This window comes from Lolium rigidum, chromosome 2 (genome assembly GCF_022539505.1).
Source record: "Lolium rigidum isolate FL_2022 chromosome 2, APGP_CSIRO_Lrig_0.1, whole genome shotgun sequence".
NCBI classification, from domain to species: Eukaryota; Viridiplantae; Streptophyta; class Magnoliopsida; order Poales; family Poaceae; genus Lolium; species Lolium rigidum.
Window position 1 is genome coordinate 135,063,938 of NC_061509.1, and position 22,347 is coordinate 135,086,284.

A 22,347-nucleotide genomic window follows, 5' to 3' on the forward strand; every position below is an offset into this window, starting at 1 on the left:
GCACAGATTTGCCCTTTCCCTCTCAAAGCCACTGAATGTTTGACGCTGGGGAGGTCATTTTTTCGGCTTGGGGCTTAACCGATGCATGCTCAGATGCTCAATCTGCCGAGGCCATTGCGTGACTTCAGGGTCTGAATTTTGCCTACAGTCTCTTTGGTGGTTGAGTTAGATTGCTTAAATCTGATCAATGAGTTACATTCTCCCAATAAATCAAGGTCGCGGATTGTCTTCGTTGTGCAGGAGATTAAATCTGCTATACAAGACACCGATGGAGTAGAATTCAGAATAGTCCCTGGAACTTGCAATGGGGTTGCTCGTGATCTAGCTAGCTTTGGTAGAATCTGGGATGAGTTGGGTGTGTTACATGGTACTGTTCCTTCCTGCGCGTCGGAATAGATCATGAAAAATGCTATCAAATTAAATAAAATAGAGTTCAAAAAAGGTACATACAGTTAAGCTGCTTATTCATCATGCAAACCACTTCCTATGAAGCAGATAAAATATGGCGTGTGCATATTTGTGCTTAAAGTTTTGCATGTGTGTGTGTGTGTGTGTTTGTTTACCAAGTCGTGAATGAGAAGAATTTGTTTGAGAGGGAAAAAAATGTGTGATTTACATGTCTTGTTTTCCTACCGTATACATATGTTCACTGGTTTTTTAGAAGACACAAGTTGTGATTTTGTGGTATCCACATTTATTTGTTTGTAAGGGGGTTATTTTTGCAATTGAATTATTATGTTTAGTACCAATTAAATTTTGGACTATTAAGCTAGTTTGAAACGAAACTTAGACTCGTAAATTCGAGCTTTGCAAAATGCTTATTTTTTTTATCGATGTATGGAACACTATGAAACAGAAGCCCGCATAAATTCATCAAAATTATAAACTTTCATGGTCAATAAGATTAGTTTATGTTTCCGTATAGAACACACATGGTCATATTAGTTGTTGGTTAAATTTTCATGTTCTCGCTTCTTTGCATTCTCCACACCAATGAATTGTTTCAAATTTAACCTTAACCCGATTATTTAGGTAGGGTTTGCACCTTTGAAGTTTCAAAAACAATTAAGATATTCACAAATGAAGGGGTTGCTAGTTGCTACTGACCGGGAATCCACACAAAAAAAATCATCAAAATTGGAAATATGTCTTCTATACAAAAAAAAATCAAGACAAGGCTTGAGTCTTTTTACCTCTTATTACATTTGCACATGCCACAGATAGACTGATAGCCATAGTTTACATAAATATTGCAGCTTATATGCTCCAAGTATTCCCTACCTCTCTGAGTTTTTAAATATTTTAATACACCCAAATGCAAAACCACTACCCAAAACCGGGTTAGAATTCAAGATATTCTTCTGAAAGCCCAGGGTGAAATATACATGATTTTACAGCTTCAGGGTTCAAAATCGAAGAAAACATTTATATGTTGTTCGGAGTTTAAAATGGACTGTCTTTCTTTTATCTCACACTCAAAAGATCAGAAAGCATTCCGCTACATACTCATTATGTACCTCGATTGATCTCTGCACAATTGGTCAATTTCGGCACAGCAACAAAAAAGGAAAAGAAAAGACTCATCAGATCAAGGCTCTCAGTTCCCGACCAGAGACGTCAAGAATGCCAACCCTGCGATCACAATCATAATGTTGAGGAAATAGTTGGACTGCAGAGCCTTCTCCGGGCTGCCTCCAAGGCCCTCGTACTCTGCCCGGATCTTCTGCTTCATTGTGTCTGACAGCTCTCTCTGCAAGCACCGACAAACAATTTTGAAGTTCGCTTACTTCTAAGTTTTAACTACTGCTTCACTAGCATGTATCGTCCAAAAATCTTTAAAACTGGGCCTAGATTGTACAAGTGTGAACCTTTTTGTAAGAGTATTTGGCGGCAACAAATGGCTCGGGCTGTGGTGCTGCTCCGTTGGTATCATCTGCTGGTGCTGGATCAGCAACCTTCTTCTCGTCATCCGGTGTGGCACCAGTGTCATTGTCTAACGAGATTCCCTGAAGTATAGTTACACGTTGTGTGTTAGGCTTCACACGAACTGGAGCAGCTAAGCAAAGTTTGTCATTAAAATAAGACGAGCAAGGATGGAAAGTGGAATGGAAGAGCTAAGTAAGTAAACTGCCTTCGTGTTGCTTTTGCTCCTTCAGGAAAACTGCAGGTGGTTGCCAGAAGGATTAAAACAGGAATGTGGTGCTCACCTCAGGAGGATCAAATTTTGCACCGAGGTTGCTCAGTTTAGCATGGGCTTGAGCGTAATCATTGAAGAATGCCTCCTGGTCCTCTGCATACTTCTCCGCATATACCTGCATGAATCACAGTATTACTATTTCATAGCATCTGAGTCACCAGCCATAAGCGGAGAATAAGCAAGTTACCTTGAATGATGGGTCCTCAAATAATGCAGCATCCGTAGGCAATACTAGAAGATCCTGGTCCCTTTGCTCCTTTATGTCCTGAAATATTGTTAATAGATCAAATCATCCGAGACTCAAATGAATAATTTAATTCATAAACCATGAAAAAAAGGGGCACACCTTGAAGTAACTGTTATCAAACTTCAACCATTCAGCTGTCCATGATTGCCCTCCAGGTTCACCAGGCCCATCCTTCTGTAGAACACAATAATATTAACACCTCAGTGTTGTAGCCGCAATGATCTACGGTTAGTTACAGTTAATCAGATCCAAGTTGTATTAGTAAACCAAGGTTACAAAGATTTGAAAGCATGATATGCTATCTACAACTTCATTGCAAAACGACACAAAGCTGAGATTGCCCCCCCCCCCCCCCCCTCTCTATGTAGGTCTAGACTCCCAGCATGTCTACAGAAAAGAAAAGAAGTTGTGTATTCTATCCTGAAGTTTCAAACTGTAGAATAGTTGATATTATATGGGACTGACCATGTCCAAAACCTTTTGTACTACAAAAATAACATACTGTCCTGCTTTAAACCCAACCAAGGAGACCTAGAAAAACATACTGTATATTTAGTTTCTGGCTTGCCCCAGCCACTCCGGTCAGGCCGTGATCTTCCAAGTGTATGTGCTCCAGAGAGTGCAACAATTTCCTGCACAAATACTCCAACAGATCAACAAAAAGCTCAAGAACACACAGGCAAACAGGAGAAATTCCAGCTTCTGGTATGACACACCTTGTCATCAAGGCCCATTCTATAGAAGACCTCACGAAGGTGCTCAGCAGGTAAACGTGGGCCAGCATCTGCGAAACATGAATATTTAGCAACGATCAATTATTTCACTTCAATAAATACCTTAACTTCAGACAATGTAAACACTGAGGGAGACCGCTATAAATGATAAATTTGTCAGAACCACTAACCAGGAAGCCTCCCCTCAGGCGGGCATTGCTCAGGTACTGTGATGTCGACCCTTCCATATTTCATCGGAATTTTCGGGCCACCAGCTTCCTGGAATGAGATTGACAAAAGAAATGAGTACACACATAGAGTCTACTATTCGTTTGCCAAAATGGCCTGGCAAGATATTTGAGCAGAGAAAAGGCTGAGACCTCAATTGCTGTAGCACTCGCCAACTGGAACAAATCCGCATAAGTGATACCTGGGTATTTGTCCTTGATTGGTTGAATAAGCTTTAAAGCACTAGTAAGACCTGGAAATAAGCCATCCAAGTATGTCAGCTACTTCCCTACACTTAGCAAGGTACAACGACTGAAAAAATTGGCCAGTCAAGACGAATACCAGCATTTGCTCCATGACTCAATTCTGGATCAAATCTTAAGCTTCCATCAGCTCCACCTCTCTGCGGCCACTCCTCAATATTTTTGTCATACGTACCTGAATCATGCCATCCCAGACGGACCTGAACATAGTAGAAAGCATGAACATCTGCATACGGCATACCAGGGCCATGATGATTGATCGGACAGACTATTGCACAAGCATTACACCATTTTCTGATGGATCTCAAGAATGCAACACTTTACCTACATGAACTTGTGGAAGCAACCATATGCATAAATTCACACATTTCACTCTCTATTTTATGCGACCAGCGGGTTATCATTTGCCAAAGAAACAGCCAGAAGAATCCAACCACCAAAGATGCATGTGGCGCACCACATAACCGACAACACAGTAGTCATTAGTGTCATTTCTATGGCCACCTCTGAACAAATTGCTAAGTTCAACAGGATATGGGCCGCTGCTTGCTTCCCTACCGACCTCGGAAAGAGTGGTGCCCTTTATAAGGAAAACTGACCGAAAATTGAGAGCTGCCTTTTGGCATCCATGAGCATATGCTCACTTTATTTGAAACAGTTTGAACATATTTGAAAATATTAAAAAAAAAATCACGCGTTCATCTCCACTTTCTATATATGCACAAAGTTGTTTCACGGAAAACCAACTTTTTTTCCTGTATAAAAAGACAAAAATTGGTGCTAAAAAAGGCTTTTCACCAGACATCCAGGCCATAAAAAATATCGGCTTTTCGCGAAACTTTGCGTGCGCACAAAAAATGTTCAGAAATAAGCATGAATTTTTTTCCAGATCTTTTGACATTCTAAAATATGTTTATTGGTTAAAGGGAGCATATGCTCCTATGAGCAAAAATGAATTTCCGCTGAAAATCGTACAAACTCAGTTAAATAAGGAAAACCAGGTAAAAACCCTGACAATAAGGCAAGCAACCAAGCTAAACTAGGTCTAAGCGGTCACCAGACAAAAACAAACCTGTTGGCAAAGCCGATATGTGGCACAAATACGCAGACAAAGCACATCCCAGAGCACCGCGAAGAGCGTCATTGTGCATCATCAATCACATTCCACACTCACGACCTGATGACTCCGACTTCACAGCTGCAATGCCACTGGAGGTTTCTTCAAATTTCCTTGAGAGTATCTTACTTGGCATGTGCACTGTGCGATATGAAAGGCTGATTCAAAGTGGAGTACCATCTACCATGGTTAACTTGGTACATTATTATCCTTCATGGACTCCAATATGGAGCGGAATGTTCCGTGGTGAATGCATGCATTCAGGAGTTGCGACGTGGCAATGACCTAGGTGTCATCCAGCATCGATAGAAAAATTCAATTTGCTCGCAACTCTGTTCTTTCTATGTGCTAAAATCCAAATGCTCGCACAATACAATCTCTCTTCATGTGTATATTAATACAAACTCTGCTCGGAAATAAGTGGTTTAACTTTGTCTAAATATGATACACTGAATTGCGTCTAGATACATTGTGTCTAGACAAAGGTGGTTCACTTGTTTCCTAAGAGCATGTCTAACAGACCCCGTATTTTTTCGCCCCTTAAAACGCGAGTAGAGGGCCCTGTATCCAGTTTTCGCCGGCCAAAAACTCGGACGAGCTAGCAGACCCCGTATCCCTAAACGGTAAAAAAGCATATTCCAAGAATATGCCAAATTAATTTCTTTTCTTTCCTCATCTTCCTTCTCTTCTTCTTCCACCTGTGGGCACTGCAGGCCATGGCCAAATCGCGTCTCCGCTCCGGCCGCCCCCGCCCCCGCACCGGCCGCCCCCGCACCGGCCGCCGGCCGCCCCTGCCCGCCATGGCCTGGCCGCCCTCGCCCGCCACGCCCCCGCCACGGCCTGGCCGCCTCGTCTCCCGCTCCGGCCGCCCCGCGACGCCCCGGCCCCGCCTCGCCACGCTCCGGCCCCGCTCCGGCCGCCCCGGCGACGCCCCTGGCCCCGCCCGCTCCGGCCCCGCGACGCCCTGGCCGCCCCGCGACGCCCGGGCCTCCGGCCGCCCCCGCCCGCCACGGCCTGCCGCTGCTCGCCGCGCCCTCCGGCCTGCTGCTCGCTCGTCGCGCCATGCCATGCACCGGCCTCCGGCCGCCACGGCCCCGTCACGCGACTCCGCCTCGGCCGCGACCGGCGCGATGAACAGTTGATTTCCTGAAAATTCAGCCCGCCACGACTAGGGGTTCGCCACGTATTCAGCCTCCCACCCTGTACTTGTAAGGGGCGAGGAGCCGCCCCGTACCCAAAACTGTAAAAATTCGATACCGGGGGCTGATTTACGGGGTCTGCTAGACGGCCGGGTAGAGCTCTACCCCGTATATCGGCGGTTATTTTACGGGGTTGGGGCTTTTAAGGGGTCTGTTAGACCTGCTCTAATGGAGGTAGTACACGCTAAAATGAGCAAATGCCACCAAGGAGCTGCTAGCTATGAAAATCCGATACTGAAACTTTGCTCTGCGTCAGGCCTTGAGCAGGGGTATCATGGAGTAGTTCGTAGGAATGTGGCATCAACTCAGGGCACGATCGGAAATGATTTGCCAGCTAGGAGTAGAACTGATTTGAAGAGTAAAGATACGTACCAGGATGGGGTGGCAGTAAGTGGTCTTGAGGATCTCCTTGATGTCCTCCCGCGCGCTCTTGAGCTGCGCGGCATCCGACGCCGCCATACAGCGGACAACCCGCAGCGCCCCGCCGGCGCCGCCGCGCCCTCTCCCCGCAACCTTCTGCAGTTCATTCACATAGAGGTCAGCCGCACGGCTTGGTAAGTCCAATCGAACCAAAAAAAGGAACAGAAGCCGACCTGCGAGAAGCGCGAGGGGGACGGACGGAGGCGGAGCCCGCCGGTGCGCGCGGAGCAGGAGGGGAAGGAGGCGACGGTGGCTGCTGCGACCGCGGCGCGGCGGGTGGACGAGGAAGGCGAGGCCGGGAGGAGGGAGGCCGAGGAGGCGAGGCGCTCCGCCATGGCGACTGCGGCTGCGTGGCGGGATTTTGGAATATTTGGTTGGAGCGGATGATGGATGGCTGGTCCACGGCCTGGACGATTGGGAGCTGAACTGAACTGGGGAGGAGGACGGTGCGTGCGTGGGGTGGGCGAGGCGTCTAATCTTTGGTGCCCAATGGTGGTGCGACGCGTGGCACATTGTGGGCACATTTGCCGACGAATATGCGAGGGACCGATGACTACCGTCGTAGCGATCCTGCACGCGTACGGCATTACCCTTCTCGTAGCCACACATGGCACCTCATGGATCGTCGTTTCCGTCGCCGGCGACCCTACCTCCCGGTCCCGGAGCAACGTACTCCCGGCAACTCTGCATTTCGTACCGCAGCTTCGCCGCTGCTCCGGCGACTCTGCCATTCACCGCCTTTTCGTTGCCGGCGCCGCCAGCATTTTCTTACCCCGCCGGACGGACGCAGCCGCTCCATAGTCGGGCGATTCAGCCGGGCCTTGGAATTAGGCCTAGCAGCCAAACCAGAAACCACTACTTGGGCTGGCACCACACGATTAAGCAAATTCCAATATTTAAGAGGGTCAAAATGAAAAATCCTGTTTAAGTCGAACTCTCTAGTTTCTACCGGAGCGGCGGTCCTCCAGCCTCGTGCTTCGATCCTGCAAGCTGAGCGACCGACCAACCGATCGAACCGAGAAACCGTCGTTGGTGCATGCTCCTGGATCCGCCTGTAAGTCATCCCCAGCTAATCGCTCTTCATCCTACTGGAGTACCATTCTGGGACTCTTCTCTTGCGGGTGCCTCCGTTCATCCCCGATAGTTGATTCTTGTACTACTTCATCCTCTATCATGCTTGGTTGATTAAGTCATAGCTTATCATGATGGCCCGCGTTAACTCCTAATAAGATCGGGGTGGCATGCTGTCTTAGCTGGGGGACCAAAGAGCCTATCTTTCCTAGAGCACCCATAACTTGTTCGACGAATTGCTTTCTAAGGATTATCAATGTACATATGCATTTGGAGACTCTCTATTACCGAACAAGAATCTAGAATTCGATATAAGCAGTATAGAAAACGTTAAAAGAATAAATTACTCTTTTTTTAATTTGTTAGTATCTTCATCTATACCAAGAAGGGTACTTCTGTGTAGCTTAGCAGATCAAACCCAATTTCCCTTTTTCTGTTGATGATGTTGTTGTTGGTACAGAGTGTGATAGCCTATCATGTAAAACAGTTACGCAATGAAGATAGCATGGAATAAGAATGCCAAGACGAAGAGGCAGCCGGTGGTAGCATCAGCTAAGCCAGGGCTGCCATTTGGTGCTGAGGGCGACAACGATGAGGATGAAAAGAAAGGAAGCGAAGAAGCAGGAACTGAATATCCTGCAACCAAGCCACTTGATACCGCCCAGTCGCTCCAACACCAAGGGAACAAGCTAGCTGAGGTATCTCTATAAAATTTTATGTGATTACTGTTGGTTTAAGGACTGGTGTGTAGTTGTGGTTATATGCGTTATTCCTTAAGAGTGCTCAATGCTGTTACAGATACCATGACTGAATAATACAGCATATCCCTATGAATTGAATTTTTGTGGTGAATCGTGACCCTTAGTGGTACATGGCCTAGAAGACACTATGAATCCGTATATGTATCTATAACTAAGACACCTATTTTTAGCCGGAGGGAGTATTAATAATAGACGGCACACGGTCACTTCTTGTTTTAGAAATTGTAGCATCCTAGGTAGCAGTCCTACCTAGCAATGGTATCACATGCTCTAAATATTACTAAGTCTAAGAAGCAAGATAAATTTCAGCTAATTTGCTTATAAGGTGATCCATTGATGTGCAGGCAAGAGTTTCTCACAGTTTATATGTAGACACTCGACCATAAGGTTTAACCTGACCCAAACTAAACATTAAACTCTATTGTGACACATAACAATACCATGAATGTTGTCTATTACGGGTACCGACAAAACTAAATAAAAGAAGCAGAGAGAATCAAGTTTCGTTCAAGAATACTTAGCCAATCACAATATAGAGCTTTAGGAGTAACAAGTATTTATAAGAGGTAACTTCAAGCAGAAAATTGAAACTTTTGGTTGTATATTTGAGAACTAGAACTTCTAGACATAGTACAACGTGGCCCATTTTCTGTGTCTAGGCTGTCATGCTGTACCAGTCCCACCTGTTTTCACCCTTTTTTTTCTGGAAGACAACCCATTTTATTCTGATCGTGTCGTGCCAGGTGGGTTTCGGGCTGACCTGAAAAAACCTGGACCAACTCCTAACTTGGATTGCGGATGCTGCAACTTGCAGCCGCACAGAAATACACGTATCACTCTATTTTTAATATCAGATTTGTTTTCTGGCTAGGCTTGTATTGAATTAAGGTTTGCGGTGTTATGAACAGTTCAAGGCACCAGAGATGTGGCGTCGTTGCTAATGTTTTTCTCTCTCTCTTGTAATAATGCTGCTTTACACAGAAAAACAAATGCTATGATGCTACTCTTATTCTTAGGCACTCATGAGGTCATATTTGATATTTCTGTTACTTTTTAGGAAGGGAAGTACCATGAAGCGCTCAGTAAGTGGGAGGCTTCACTTAGCTTGGTACCAGATAATGTAATAATTCACGAACAGAAAGCTCAGGTTTTACTTGAGTTGGGAGATGCATGGCGTGCATTGACAGCAGCGACTAGTAATTTTCTCCACTCCCCCTGTTGTGTTTTCTGATGAATTATTTATTGAGTTATTGTTGCTGTGCTAAAATTCTCGCAAGCTGAGAGTAATATGACCTTCTCTACTTAGGGTAGTTTGTAGTTGCAACAATCCAATGTCTAGGATTCACTCAACCTTTATGGTTTTTTTCTTTCTGTCAGAAGTGAATCATTGTTCGTCTTCTAATGTGTAACTGTATGCGATACCTGAATTTGGAGGTTCCTTCTTAAGTTGTAATTTTGCAATCCCTATTTTGACTTTTGTGCCGTTCCACTGATCATAGCAGTACATACGATACGTCATTAGATCAAATGTTCGATTCTCATATTGCTACTTCAAACGAAACAGTTACTCTCTGTTTTGTATACTTTGTAGGAGCAACAGAAGTTGAACCATCATGGCCTGAGGTTAGCGTAACAATTCATCAGATGGACTGTTAAATCAGATTTTGTATATTGTTGATGTGGCTTGACCTCTTGCATATACCCGCCATTGCTTTACAGTTGACCAGTTTCCCTGTTGGGATCAACTGAGCATATGGTTTATTGATTCGCAGGCTTGGGTAACTCTCGGTAGAGCACAGTTAAATTTTGGAGAGCCAGATAAAGCCATTGAATCTTTTGACAGGGCACTAGCAATCAAGGTACGTGCTCTTTTTTCACTCTGTAACGAAGAAGTTCAATGTGGAATGTGGGTCATCTCACTTGCCCTCTCTTCCCGATTTGTTTGTTGGGTCGTATCAACAGCCTGACTACAGTGAGGCAAAAGCTGACCGTGATACCGCATCCCGTCTTGTAAGAAAACGAGGACAATTGCACTCTTCGGGCGATCTGAATGCTAACAAGAGACGTTTCACGGTTGGAGGGAATTCGGAGAAGGAAGTGAAGAGTGAAGAGGAGGATGCATGACTCGTGACTGTAGGGTGTAGGCTATATTCTGTTATCATGTTAAGAGAAATGCGACAGGAGTTGCTGAGAGGCTACTGATTCTGCCAAATTGTCGCTGTTCTGTTGATTTGAGGGAAGTGGATGTACAGCACAATGGAATTTATTAACTTGTACTGTTTGCGGCACAAATGATAATTCAGCATTACGGTTCAGAGGATGAGAATTCGTTCGGTTGCCTGTAATAGCAGATCTATGAATGGCAGTATTTTTATGCACGGGAGTTGATTCGACATCACAAACATTTTCCTCCCTGCTAGTAACACTTATCTCTTCTTGGAGCAGTAGGCAGCTACGCATTAGCCGCCTTCTCGCCGAACAGCAGGTCGGCGTACGGCAGGAAGTGGCACACGGGCGAGCCGCCGGGGTGGGTGCGCAGGATCTTGAATGCCGGGTGAGCTGGGTTCCAGTTGGAGGTGTCGAAATGGCACAGCGCCGCCATGTCCATCGTCGGGTCCCCACGGAGGCCGCCGCGGATGGAGAAGACGTACGCCTTGGACGACCGCTCCGTCATGTGGCACTGGTAAACGGCGTACGGGTAAGGCCTGCTGTGGCAGGCCACGAAGCGCGAGCCGCCGAGCGGGCTGGTCGCCTGCACCACATACGCGGCGCGTGGCAGGCCGGTGCTCGGGAGCGCCGACGCCGCTGCGGCCACCCGGCGCGTGCCCAGCATGCGCGTTGCGCTCAGCACGACGCCCTCCAGCGACGTGGCGCACGCCTTCCGCTCGCCGGCGAGCGGCGGCGCGGCGCACTCGCGCACGGTGTCGCTCAGCTGGTCCGCCTCCTGGGAGTCCGGCGCAATGTTGAACGTGGCGAGGGCGTCCGTCAGGTTGCCGAAGGGGATCCTGTCGGCGACGTCTCGCGGGAGGAACGCAGCCGGCACGGCCGCCGGAAGGGCGACCGTCATCGTGCTCCCCACGCGCATGGCGGCCTCGCGGAAGAAGATGCCCTCCACCGCCGGTGCGGCCTCTGTGCTCGCCGGAGGCGGCTTGCCGCACTGGATGTCGTACTTGTATCCAAGGCACGCGTTGGGCAGAAACATGGCGGCAGAACGGTGCTCCGCGAGCGGCGAATGATCGGTGCCTGCGGCGCGTCCCCGTTAACAACTCGTACTACAAATCATGGTGATATGTACATGGGACATGGTGTCCGTCAGTCTTCTTCAGAACTGCACGTACCTTTCTGGACGAGGTCGGCAATGGCCTCTGGCATCGGTGAGCCGGGGAGGGCTGCCTCCCAGAACCGCGCCGCCGGAGTGCCGTCACCGGGGTGGCCACGCACCGCCGCGCCGCCGGCTACCACCGCGATCAGAACAAGTACTACGACAGGACCCATGCCTTCTCAGTTCTCACGCTACAACAGTAGTGGATACCGAAGCTTGCTGTGATGTGATTGATGGTTTCGGGTATCAGTCGGTCCAGTATATGTAGCCTCTTCATGTCTCCCTGATCGAGTGGCTCCACAAACGCATGCATGTCACTTTGCCTCTGCATGTGGGCGTGGGCCATCTCGGCAGGAGAGATCGTGGAAATTTCGACGCCCACACACCTCTGTCCTGTCCTGTGTTTAGTTCCACAGAACCGACATTAGCAATTTATAAAAACAAGAAGTTCATGTATAGAACATCCGCCTGTGTCTAATATATAGGTGAGCAACACTCAATCCATCAATCGCCGGGTTCGCAAAAGCAATGCAGTCGGATAGGGAAGAAGTAAAAGAAGTTCAACATGTTAGGATTGTTTTGACTAGTGTAAACACAGATTGACAATCAACAACCGAATCCAAGAGTGTTCTTCTTACTGATAATGTTAGGTATTTATAGGCATCCCGAACAAGTGTCTTTTGACAAGAGAAAATCAAAATTTCTAACAACGATGTGGTCCGTGGAGTAATCGGTTGCACATGAGTCACTTTGATCTACAAAAGCGATTTGATCATTTTAAACCCTCGGCTTGCTTACCAAGGTTTTTGAAATTACTACCCATAAGTTCAACCTCGACAAACCTAGCAACATCAGAGCTCCGGCAAGTCCAATGGCCGCAAAATATTGATGGTGAAGAGGTTTGATGTTATTTTCAGTCGTATATTTGAAGTGTTGCAAGCTCATACATGTTTTATTGCATATGGACTTGTCTTACATTGAGCTCATTTTGGTTGTTGTTACAAAGGGTCGTGTTTATTGTTGTAAGGGGTCATGTTAGGCATAGGCTAGTATTTTGTGGTGCATGTGTGAAGTCTTGTTGTTCAATGGTTTATTGGGATGATTGAGGATTTTTTGCATTGACGTCTTTGGAAATATTGGAAAGCTATTGGATTGCTATTGGCAAGCTGCATCTTCCTCGTTGCTATGATATTGCATACCCACCAAAATTATTGCATATGGGGCTCTCATTTTGTATGCTAATTTGAGGAAGGTAAGACATCGACAGAGGCTGGTGCCCAAACAATTTGCGCTTAGTCAACGCCTAACATTCGACATTTTCTTCTGCGCCACTATATTTTTGTCAGGGTTTTCCCCCCTTCTCGAAAAAAGTATTGATCAAACTATAATTTTTAGGTTTTTGCTGGTTTAGATGGAAATCCATATTGGCTCCCGAGACCAAATGAACTCGCTAGCTGAACCAATCAGTTGTGGACAGATTGATACCAATCCTTGTATTCACTGTCGTATATGGGCGTGCAAGCCGATTATTGAACAGTGGACATCTACCAGCAGTAGGCGCATTGATCACGACGGTCCGGACTTTTGATGTCTCGGTACATATTATCCGCGATGTCCTGGACTAACGTCTGGATTCTCTTCAACCGCATGCGGCGAGGCACAACGACTCGCGTTGTCAACACGCACAAGTTAAAATAAGCCGAAATGTCCACCTCGGGGACACTGGTGAGTAGTTGCATGTGAATCCTTCCGCGTCTATCAGCGTCAGCTGAACTCCACTCTCGCTCGATCAGTTAATGTTGATCTAACACATTTTCAAAGCACAATCTATGCGTTAAGACAAGAAATGGAGAATTTTCTGAACACGTGTTGCTTATGTTTTCAGTAAGCTTACCTATGCACCTATGATATCAACAACGGAGAGTCCTCCATCGGAGGTCAACACACCTGAGCTAGACCAGCCACCGGTGGGCGCCATTGTTGGGTTCGCTGCTCTTCTTCTTTTTGACCCCCTTCTAGCTTGATTTACAGAAGGGAGAGAGCAGTCTCGTAATGGCATCTACCTAATGCATGCTTCCAGGCATTGAAACTTTGTTGTGACCTACTGATGGGGTTCAAATTTTGAAAGCAACGATGTGGCATGGCTTCTAGGTGTTGACCAGAATGAACACTTCTCCACAGCGTATGAATTTACTATTAGGATTCGAGCTTTTTCTAATCTCCGTGTTTCTTGGTTCATACTGAATCCTGCCAAGGTGTCCACTGCTTCAAATGACAATACAGTTCTGGTATTGCCCTCAACAACAAATGAAAAATTTGAGTACACATTTGTTCAGAAAACAATATGGTACTAATCCTCAATATGAACACCTGCCAAACAGCTTTGTTCAGACAACAATTTGGTACTAATCCTTGACATTCAAATCTAATCTAATCCTTGAGAAAAGCATAACTCACACAACAACATCTGTAATTGATGCAGGTGCTCTTTCGATGAGCAGGGACACCATATGTGCTTGTGTGACGGCCAGAATACCTCCTCTACAGTTTATTTTTCGAAGGGCCATCTTCCGAATTTTATCAAGAAGAGAAGGAGAGTTGTACAAGGTGTACAAGGTTTACAAATGTGTTTTCATCACATAAAACAAGCCCCAGGAGAGAGCCTAGAGAACAAAAACAACAACTGTCACACCTCAATAAAGCTACTCTAAAACAGAGTTAAGCAGCCAGCCGGTCGCCAGGCCCGGGTCTCCTTGATAATCAGCTCAAACACTCTGTTTACCTTGCTGAACTCCTGCTGGAAGATCCAGAAATTTTGCTCTTTCCATATTAACCAGTCCACCAAAATTGTCACGGTGTCGATATCGCTTGTTAATATCTTGGGCGCCTTCTTCCTCGCCGTCAGTCACCATTACTCCGTGTACTGGAAGGCATCATCTAGGATTCGGAAGTGCACCTTTGTTCAAGAGCAGAACCGATGCCACACTTGCCGGGTGTATCGACAGTGGACGAATAGGTGTGTGCAATCCTCGTTTGCAGCCTGACAAGCTCCTCTCTACAGTTTCAGTCATCTTGTGGTTGTGCTTCACTCTGTGCTTAGTTATGTACCATCCATTGTCCGGTGTCCGCACTCTGAAGCAACTTGGTCATAGCGGGGCACTTACATCAGCATGATTTTGTGTTCTCGTTTGACGGTTTGTCCTGATCAAAGAAAGGGGTGGAACAACTTTTTATTGTCAGTACAATCCACATAACCAAGACATGGCATTACGGGGGATCGGGTCTAATTGCAGACACTTACCGAGCCATCCACACACTACTTCCTGCATGCATTTGGTCTTCTCTACATTCAGACGGCTCTCCATACCTACCGTCGAAACCATGCTCCCACGAGCAGGGACGGAGCTTGCAGGGGGGCTAGCTATGGCCATGCCCCCCTATGCTAAAAAAAATTCTGAAAGATCTCCTATATTGTATGCAGATTGGGCCACAAATTTGAAAGAAATTAGCTATATGGTTCCCTCCAGTTAAGCTAATATTTAATTGCCCCCTGCAAAACATTTTCCTGACTCCGTCCCTGCCCACGAGTACATGTTGTAGAAATCATCAGCTTCACCGAGTAAATCGAACATTGTCCCCACGCAAGGATCAACGACATCATGCCCAAGTTTTTCTGCATAACCACAGATCAATTTTTCAAGGGCACACTTCCTGGGACCCTGAAAGCGCGACAATCATGTATCATGTAAACAGAATCTACGTAGGCACTACCAGTTTAAAGCTCGATAATGAACAAACTCAATTTGCCAGCTATCATATGATGTACGTGGCAAGTGCAACAACACCACTCAGAATCTCCTATCGAACTTCTTTCCAAAATTTTGCAGCTGTTCTGGACTTGCTTAATTCCCCGCATCAAGGTCATTGCATCACCAAATTTTTCCATGTATGATTCAGTTTCATTTTTATCTATGTAATCTCAAGAAAATTCAGAGACTAGTCAACCAATCTGAACCTCGCTGCTACCCGGAGCTATTCGACATGAAAAACGCTACCGCAACACACATGATGTACCAAATTATTTTTCAAATTCCGCATGAGTTCTAGACAAGTTTAACTGAAACCACAATGGCATTGCATGACCCCAATTTCCTAACCAATTTTCAGTTCAAATCACTCCATCTTGTCACATGAAAGCACACAGACTAGTTAACTATTTCGCACCTCTGTACCCAACTAGCCCATCGTAGCACACTAGCACCCATGTGTTTGTTCCAACTGATAACCCGACGACTCCCTGCATCTACTAGCACAAACAAATACTACCTGAAATGTTTGCTCCTACCACCCAACACAATATGATCTAACTATCTAATCTCTCTCTTTTCCTCTGGTACTAACATGTCAAAATGGCTCTAATAGATTTTTCAGAGCCCGAACTTAGTGACTAAAACCTGGAATTAGCAGCTGATTTCAGCGGGCATAATCCAAACCTTTTTGTCCACCCCGGAGACTATGGATTCTCCGTCCCAGTTGACTATGGGAGCCAGCTTGCTTGTCAGCGTCCTTCTCACCACCTCCGGCCACAGCCTGCACGATGCCGACCCCCGATTGCTCCTCCTCCATCGACCCTACATGGCTGTACTCGACCTCTTCCGGCGTGGGTCGTGGACCGGACCATTTTCCACAGGAACTCATGCGCCCTCGTAGATAGCCAAACTGAAAAATGGAGGACACAGTCTACAGGTGAGAGCCAGCAAAAGATTTTTCTGCAGCTGCCTGCACCTTGACCCAGAAAGAAGCTTGAACGAAGTTACCTGCTCACTAGATCCATGGGAAAGTCCATTTTCGTTGCATGAGGTTGCCAGGAGAATCGTGGTTTGATCCCGCCCGTGCCGCTCTCCACAGATAAGGCCGCCCGCTCGGCGGATGGTCGAATCACCGGAGCTAGTGGATGCCTACTCTACTCTCTCTCTCGCCCGGAGAGACGAAATTCCCATTCGCTAGATCCGGAAGACACGCGACGCTGTGGCCACACTTCCTCGGACCCGTGGTCTACGAAGCGGCCTGCGAAATGTACCGCTGGTCTATGACCAACCGTATGCGACAGCGCTGCTGTATACTCCATTTACGAGCGCACATTGTGCATTCATTTCTGACACTATCATCAATCTCCACACGAAATACAACGGTCCAGATAAAAGGTTCATTTGAACCCGGGAGCCAAAACTGCACTCCCTGGTTTAGATGCTTTCACATATTTATAGCCTTTTTAATTACATGGATGGTCAAATAAAAAATGTTTAACTTGCCCGGATTCTAAACAACCTAAATTGCGCCCAAAAAAAGGAGAGTGGGGATTAAAGCGTATACATGTCGACATGGGAGAATTAAGTTTCAGATTGCTTTTGAAAAAAAAAATAGCTTGGATAATTAAGGAGAACGTGCAAGCAGGGCTACCAACAAATTCAACGAACGTAGACTAGAATCGTTGTCACGTAGGATACCTGCACAAGCCAGTGAAGCCATACAACGCAAAATGGCCACTTGCGACGGGGCTGAAAGATAAGGGCCGTGTCATCCTAAATCAATGTCGGCACATCGAGTCAGGGGCGGATCAACGGTACCGATTATCGATCCGGCTGAAACAAACAGTACGATCGGCACGAGCTGATCACTGTTCAATGGCATCAATTGTCGCAATTTGCGGCCCGGACACGTCCGGCCATTTTGGGCAAGTTGACGAGCACGACACAGAGTGAGCGAGCCAGCCAGAGAGGTTTTGGGAGGTGCAGTGCATGCTCTAGCTTAAATCAGCACGTGGCCGTTATTAAAAAAAAGGTTATAAACCTACCTATATCTCTACTATATTAAATGGCTAGAGGTGGTGTCCCATGGTAGGTTGCTTGTTCCCTGTTCTTTTCCCTCGAATACTCGAATGGGCCAGGCCCATCGAATTGCTCCTCCGTCCACGCACACAATCAACTCTGCCCACGATCTTGATCTCCCAAAACTGCCCCACACGATCTCTGCATGTTCGCCGCCCCACCCCACTCGATCCGCCTCCCCACTCCCAGTTGATCCGCCTTCCAGACACCCGTCCCCGTCGCTTCCCCATACCTCGACATGCTGCCTCCCCCGTTCCACAGGTCGTGCCATAGACATTCCTCCACCGCCGACGGTGACATGGCATATTGCCCCGACGGCAAGCGTCATCTTGAACCGACCGCGAAGGAGGGATGAGGAACGCCATGAGAAGTGGGGACGCACTGGCCTGGACACACGGTGTTGCCGTTGGCCGAGGTAGCTGGCCGGCGGTGGCCGATACGCTCCGCCCCTCCTTCCATCTGTTCTCTTCCCTCCTATTCATCTCTCTGATTATTTGGATATACAAGGTGCTGGACTTGTAGGACAGGGGAAAATGATAGGAGCGCTTCCGGAGAACTCCAGGTGGCCCTGCTCGGCGACCTCCAATTTGTTATTTGGGGGAGGTTCATGCTATTGGATCCCCTCCTGCAGCTGCTACGATCTTGCTAAGGTAGATCGTAAGAGGGGCTAGCGTTGGTGGGGCTGCTGGCAGTGGATGTGCTAGGTTGGTCGGCAAGGTTGGGTACAGGTCAGGCCGGCCTTCTAATCAATTCACGAGCACACGCCCTCGTCTCTGCTGGCGTGGAGGTGTTAGGAACCTCTACATTTCGGCGTTGTCCGGTTCACGCTGGAGCACGAACCCGAGAGGAGCATCAGGTACAGCCCTCTCTAGAGCGAGTCGGAGTAGGAATGTTAAGCTGCTTTGCCAGTGGTTTACCCGAGATCTACATATAAATGTAGAATTGCAGATCCTCATATCAGAGCCTGGAAGTTGTGCGTTAAGATTCATATTACAGCTGTATTTGCATTTCTGATTACCAATTCCTCAAGCTTTTCTACTACATGTTATTCAGATGTTAATCTTTGGGTTTATATGGTCGCAGTTCAGTCACCGTGGTCAGCAGACCGTCTGGTTGATGAACAAGCAGTCTCAGCTCTTTTCCATCGGTATATATGGGTTGCAGCATAGAAGGTACTGGCAGGCACAACTGCACAAGGAATGTATTGACAGATATGAGGATACCACATTGTTATGGAGGAACTTATTATTGCATTTTGCTTTAATTCATTTTATTCAATTCTGACTGACTTACTGGATTCCCTCCTGTTTCAGCTTGATGACATCTTCTCAAATTCAAATCAAATGGCATGTGAAATTACTTCTTAACCAGGTTTGGTTTCTGTTCACATAGTGGCCCTCCTATTGGTGTCTTTGTGCTACAACTTTGGTCAGATACCTTGGTTTCCTTATAAGCGTAGTAGCATCCATAGAAACAGATTAACTCTCACTTGTCGCTTTTAATAGTGGCACATTGGGTATGCCTGCAATGTTAGCCATTTACCTGAAAATAATATTTCACCAGAATACAGGTTTCTAAACTAATCAATTCATGTGTTTCAGTTTTCATATTTTCATATTAATCTACAACTTAGGCGCAGTAAGATTTTTAAAGAAATATCGCACAAAATTGTACTTTTCACATTATTACAATGGCTGCATCCATAGTAGATATGAAAATATATGGGGTGACATTAACCATCAATATGAACAATCTAATGTCAGTGGTACTCTACTCCTTATATGGCACTCATCTACGGTAGCATAGCACTGCTCCTTTGTCTATCTATCATGCCGTAGTAGCTGGATGCAAGGTTTATTACCATTTAAATCAGATTTCTCATTAATTTATTCCCACTAGAATGAGTAAACTTGTTTGTTAAATCACTTTTGACATTAATTTATTCACATTAGAATTACATTCCACAGGGTTGGACCGCCATAATTGTTTTGTGATAAAGCCAGGAGTCAGCTTTTCTCTTCTTAAAATGTCAAAAGGAAAATTTGGTAATTAGCCGCTGGTACTTCAGAATTTCTTCCATGTTCGAATATCAAAGATTTATGACTTGCAGATTATTTAGTTGACTACTTGATCTAAGCCACACTGATTTTTTTAGTTAATCTGGTCTGAGCTGATAGATATTTGCCTGCGCTCTGTTTATTGCTCTTTCCTTCATCCATGCATGACAGTGACAAATAGTTGGTTACATTCTGGGAAGTGGCAGGTCATAAAACACAGGTCTATGGAGTGACATATGATTAATTTCCTCATTCCATTATGATACATTAAAAAATGAATATTGTACAACTTTACAACATTGGCATATGACAAGGATACATTATACAACATAAACAGTTTAGTCTGTGGCATGCGTAGTCCAAATTACAAACTTGTCACAGTGAACGGTGTGAGGTTCTGAAATGTTGTTTCGCAAGTATAGGACTGTATTTTAACAACTGCATTTGCCTTCTGGGTAGCCTCTTTCCGGAGCTAAATGTGTCACTTTTGTCAAGGAAATAACAGCAAGTTAACACTTAATCTTAGTTGTCTCGCAGGTGAGAAGGAGCTCAGGCGCTTATCCTGGTAAGAAACAAGTGAAATATAAGAACAAGTTCGATGGATCTCTATACAGTCGTACAATATTGTCAGATTCAATTTTGCATATTGCATCTAATCTATGAAAATAAGTGGCAGCGCTGGCTGAAGGAACTCGCACCAGTGCAGAAATGGCGGCGGGGAGGCACAGAGGACAAGCTGGTGGTCGCTTGCCCGAGCTATTATTGCCGGCATCGACCCGGAGCTGCAGCTCGCGACCACCTCGCCGAGCTCCGGCAGATTAGAGTTTGCTGGGTGCATTCGTACAGGCTTTTGCAGCAATCAGACTTTGGTCTTCAATGTAGGTATCGTGAACGGCATTGACCATACAAGAGGTTCATGACTCCTATTGAATCTGCTCATCTTCTCACTAAAAGGTACATGTTTCTCTTAAGAGAATAATCTGTCGTACATTATTGCCCCCTGCTTCCCGAGTAATGTTGTCAGCTTGTCAATGTTGTTAGATAGCCTTGCTAACTACGTATCCTACAAGATTCTGACTTGGATGTACACCCATGATTTCTCTCTGAGTCCTAATCATATTCATCTTGGTTACATTCTTAATTGTGGTCGATTGTTGTACAAATCATCATGTTGTTCTTGACAAGGTTTTTTTCCTATTCAATTAATCTCGACATATAGGCATCATAAGTCTACAGAGCTATCAATTTTTTCTTCCAGTACTAATAGGACACTTTTTTATCGTGCAGTTATTGATGGACTTCTAGATAAATATAGTAGAGATTTCATATTCTTGCACTATGGAGGCAGCAAATATATTTTATCGCGCACATGACTCCGTTCAACTGGAGAGAGTCAAGTAATCATGTCTCGAGTAAGGCCTTTCCTACGGTCAACTATACGTCATGAGGATGATGATCCTGCATTCGTGAAGAAGCTGAGACGAATTCAAGTGCCAAGGCCGTCAGTCGGACGTAGGTGACCGAACCCACTCGGCTTTCTCGGACTTCAGCACCTGTCTCGACCAAGATGATTATAGTTAACAGTAAAAGCTCAAGTTCTTGGACACAAAATATTCAAAATCGCTAATTAATCTTCATATAGGTAATATCGCTTTCTTTTTTGATTGTTGGGTCTACCCTTTCTATTGACCATCTCCGTTGCTCAGGCCTCTTCGATAAACGGCTGCATCTCCAGAAGAAATCATCAACATGACGCAACTTAGATTGGCCATTCCGGGATGATTATGCTTCTTCAAGCTTTGAATCTCATTAATTTTTTCATTTAGTCCGATCAATTTGGCCTCGTGTGCCGCTCATATTATAGCGCCCACTTGCTGTGCTGCCAGACATGGCATTCTCCATTGATGATGAAAGTTAGGAGAAAATAGCTGTAACCAGAATATGATGATATTTCTATACAAGTCACGTACCATTTTCCCACAATTTAGGATATTTTCTTTTAAAGCACTATCTAAATATCTGTTTGCTATTTTACATATCTCGTGATTAAATGATAAGACATGCACCATTGACGAGTATTTGTATTCTTACTGCTGAAAATTATATAAACTCAGTAATGTGATGAACCTGAACTTCGTGCATGTTACAAGACATGTGTGATGACTGTTAATGGGGCCGTAGCAACGCACGGGCATTCAACTAGTAGGAGTACATGCATGTATGTAGGAGGAAAGAGGAGCTAGCCACTTGTCAGGGTGCAAGTTGGCGCGGTTCAACCGCGGCGGCCCGCTCGGCAAAACTACCGATGCGGACGCCCGCATCAAACTGAATTATGTTTGCAGGATCAAGTTGGCAACCACTCGGCCCGTCTCGGCCCACTTCCTAGGCCGCACATTTCGCAAAAGTCTGTAACCAACGAGGCAAACAAAGGCTTCAACCGCTCGGCTAACAGACCAAAGCGCCGCTGCCGGAGATGACAGCCGCCCGCGCGCTACCGGAGATGACGCTCAGACGGCCTTCCGCTGGTGGTCAGCGGACGGATTGGCAACGGACGCGGCCGATTCGAGGACGGGACGACGGGATCAGGACCGGAGGTGGCCGAATCGAGGTCGAAAGAGCCAGATCGACACCGGCGCTGGCTGAATCGAGGCGGCGTCGGCGGAGTCCAATCGGGGGTGCACGGAGACGACCTCCATGGTCAGGATTGGCGAGAAGTTGCAGAGATGCTATCTATATGCGGGCACAAACGGGAGCCGCGTAAAACGGATCAGTATTTGCGGACTGCCGCAGACATCCCGCAATTAATTGCGGATACATGCGGAAAATAAGTGGGCCCCCGCATCACGGCCCACTTGCAGCCTGCC

The 22,347-nt window shown here is 46.2% G+C and overlaps 3 protein-coding genes across 3 annotated transcripts; 1 reads left to right on the forward strand and 2 right to left on the reverse strand.

Moving 5' to 3' along the window:
* Positions 1-1,377: 1,377 nt before the first annotated feature.
* Positions 1,378-6,734, reverse strand: LOC124692377 (probable L-ascorbate peroxidase 8, chloroplastic). The gene is made up of 12 exons (XM_047225733.1): positions 6,558-6,734; positions 6,337-6,480; positions 3,728-3,848; positions 3,538-3,638; positions 3,349-3,436; positions 3,161-3,228; positions 2,990-3,076; positions 2,544-2,618; positions 2,385-2,462; positions 2,208-2,312; positions 1,869-2,006; positions 1,378-1,750 (listed from the first exon to the last, which is right to left on the reverse strand). Exons 1-12 carry the CDS (start codon positions 6,717-6,719, stop codon positions 1,598-1,600), a joined length of 1,320 nt encoding a protein of 439 aa, XP_047081689.1. The 5' UTR covers positions 6,720-6,734; the 3' UTR covers positions 1,378-1,597.
* A 237-nt stretch (positions 6,735-6,971) lies between these two features.
* Positions 6,972-10,536, forward strand: LOC124692379 (tetratricopeptide repeat protein 33-like). The gene is made up of 6 exons (XM_047225734.1): positions 6,972-7,438; positions 7,943-8,153; positions 9,274-9,412; positions 9,808-9,839; positions 9,989-10,075; positions 10,179-10,536. Exons 2-6 carry the CDS (start codon positions 7,950-7,952, stop codon positions 10,338-10,340), a joined length of 624 nt encoding a protein of 207 aa, XP_047081690.1. The 5' UTR covers positions 6,972-7,438; positions 7,943-7,949; the 3' UTR covers positions 10,341-10,536.
* A 132-nt stretch (positions 10,537-10,668) lies between these two features.
* LOC124690132 (protein RAFTIN 1B-like) lies at positions 10,669-11,711 on the reverse strand. Its single transcript, XM_047223562.1, has 2 exons — positions 11,555-11,711; positions 10,669-11,459 (listed from the first exon to the last, which is right to left on the reverse strand). Exons 1-2 carry the CDS (start codon positions 11,709-11,711, stop codon positions 10,669-10,671), a joined length of 948 nt encoding a protein of 315 aa, XP_047079518.1.
* Between the last annotated feature and the right edge of the window lie 10,636 nt (positions 11,712-22,347).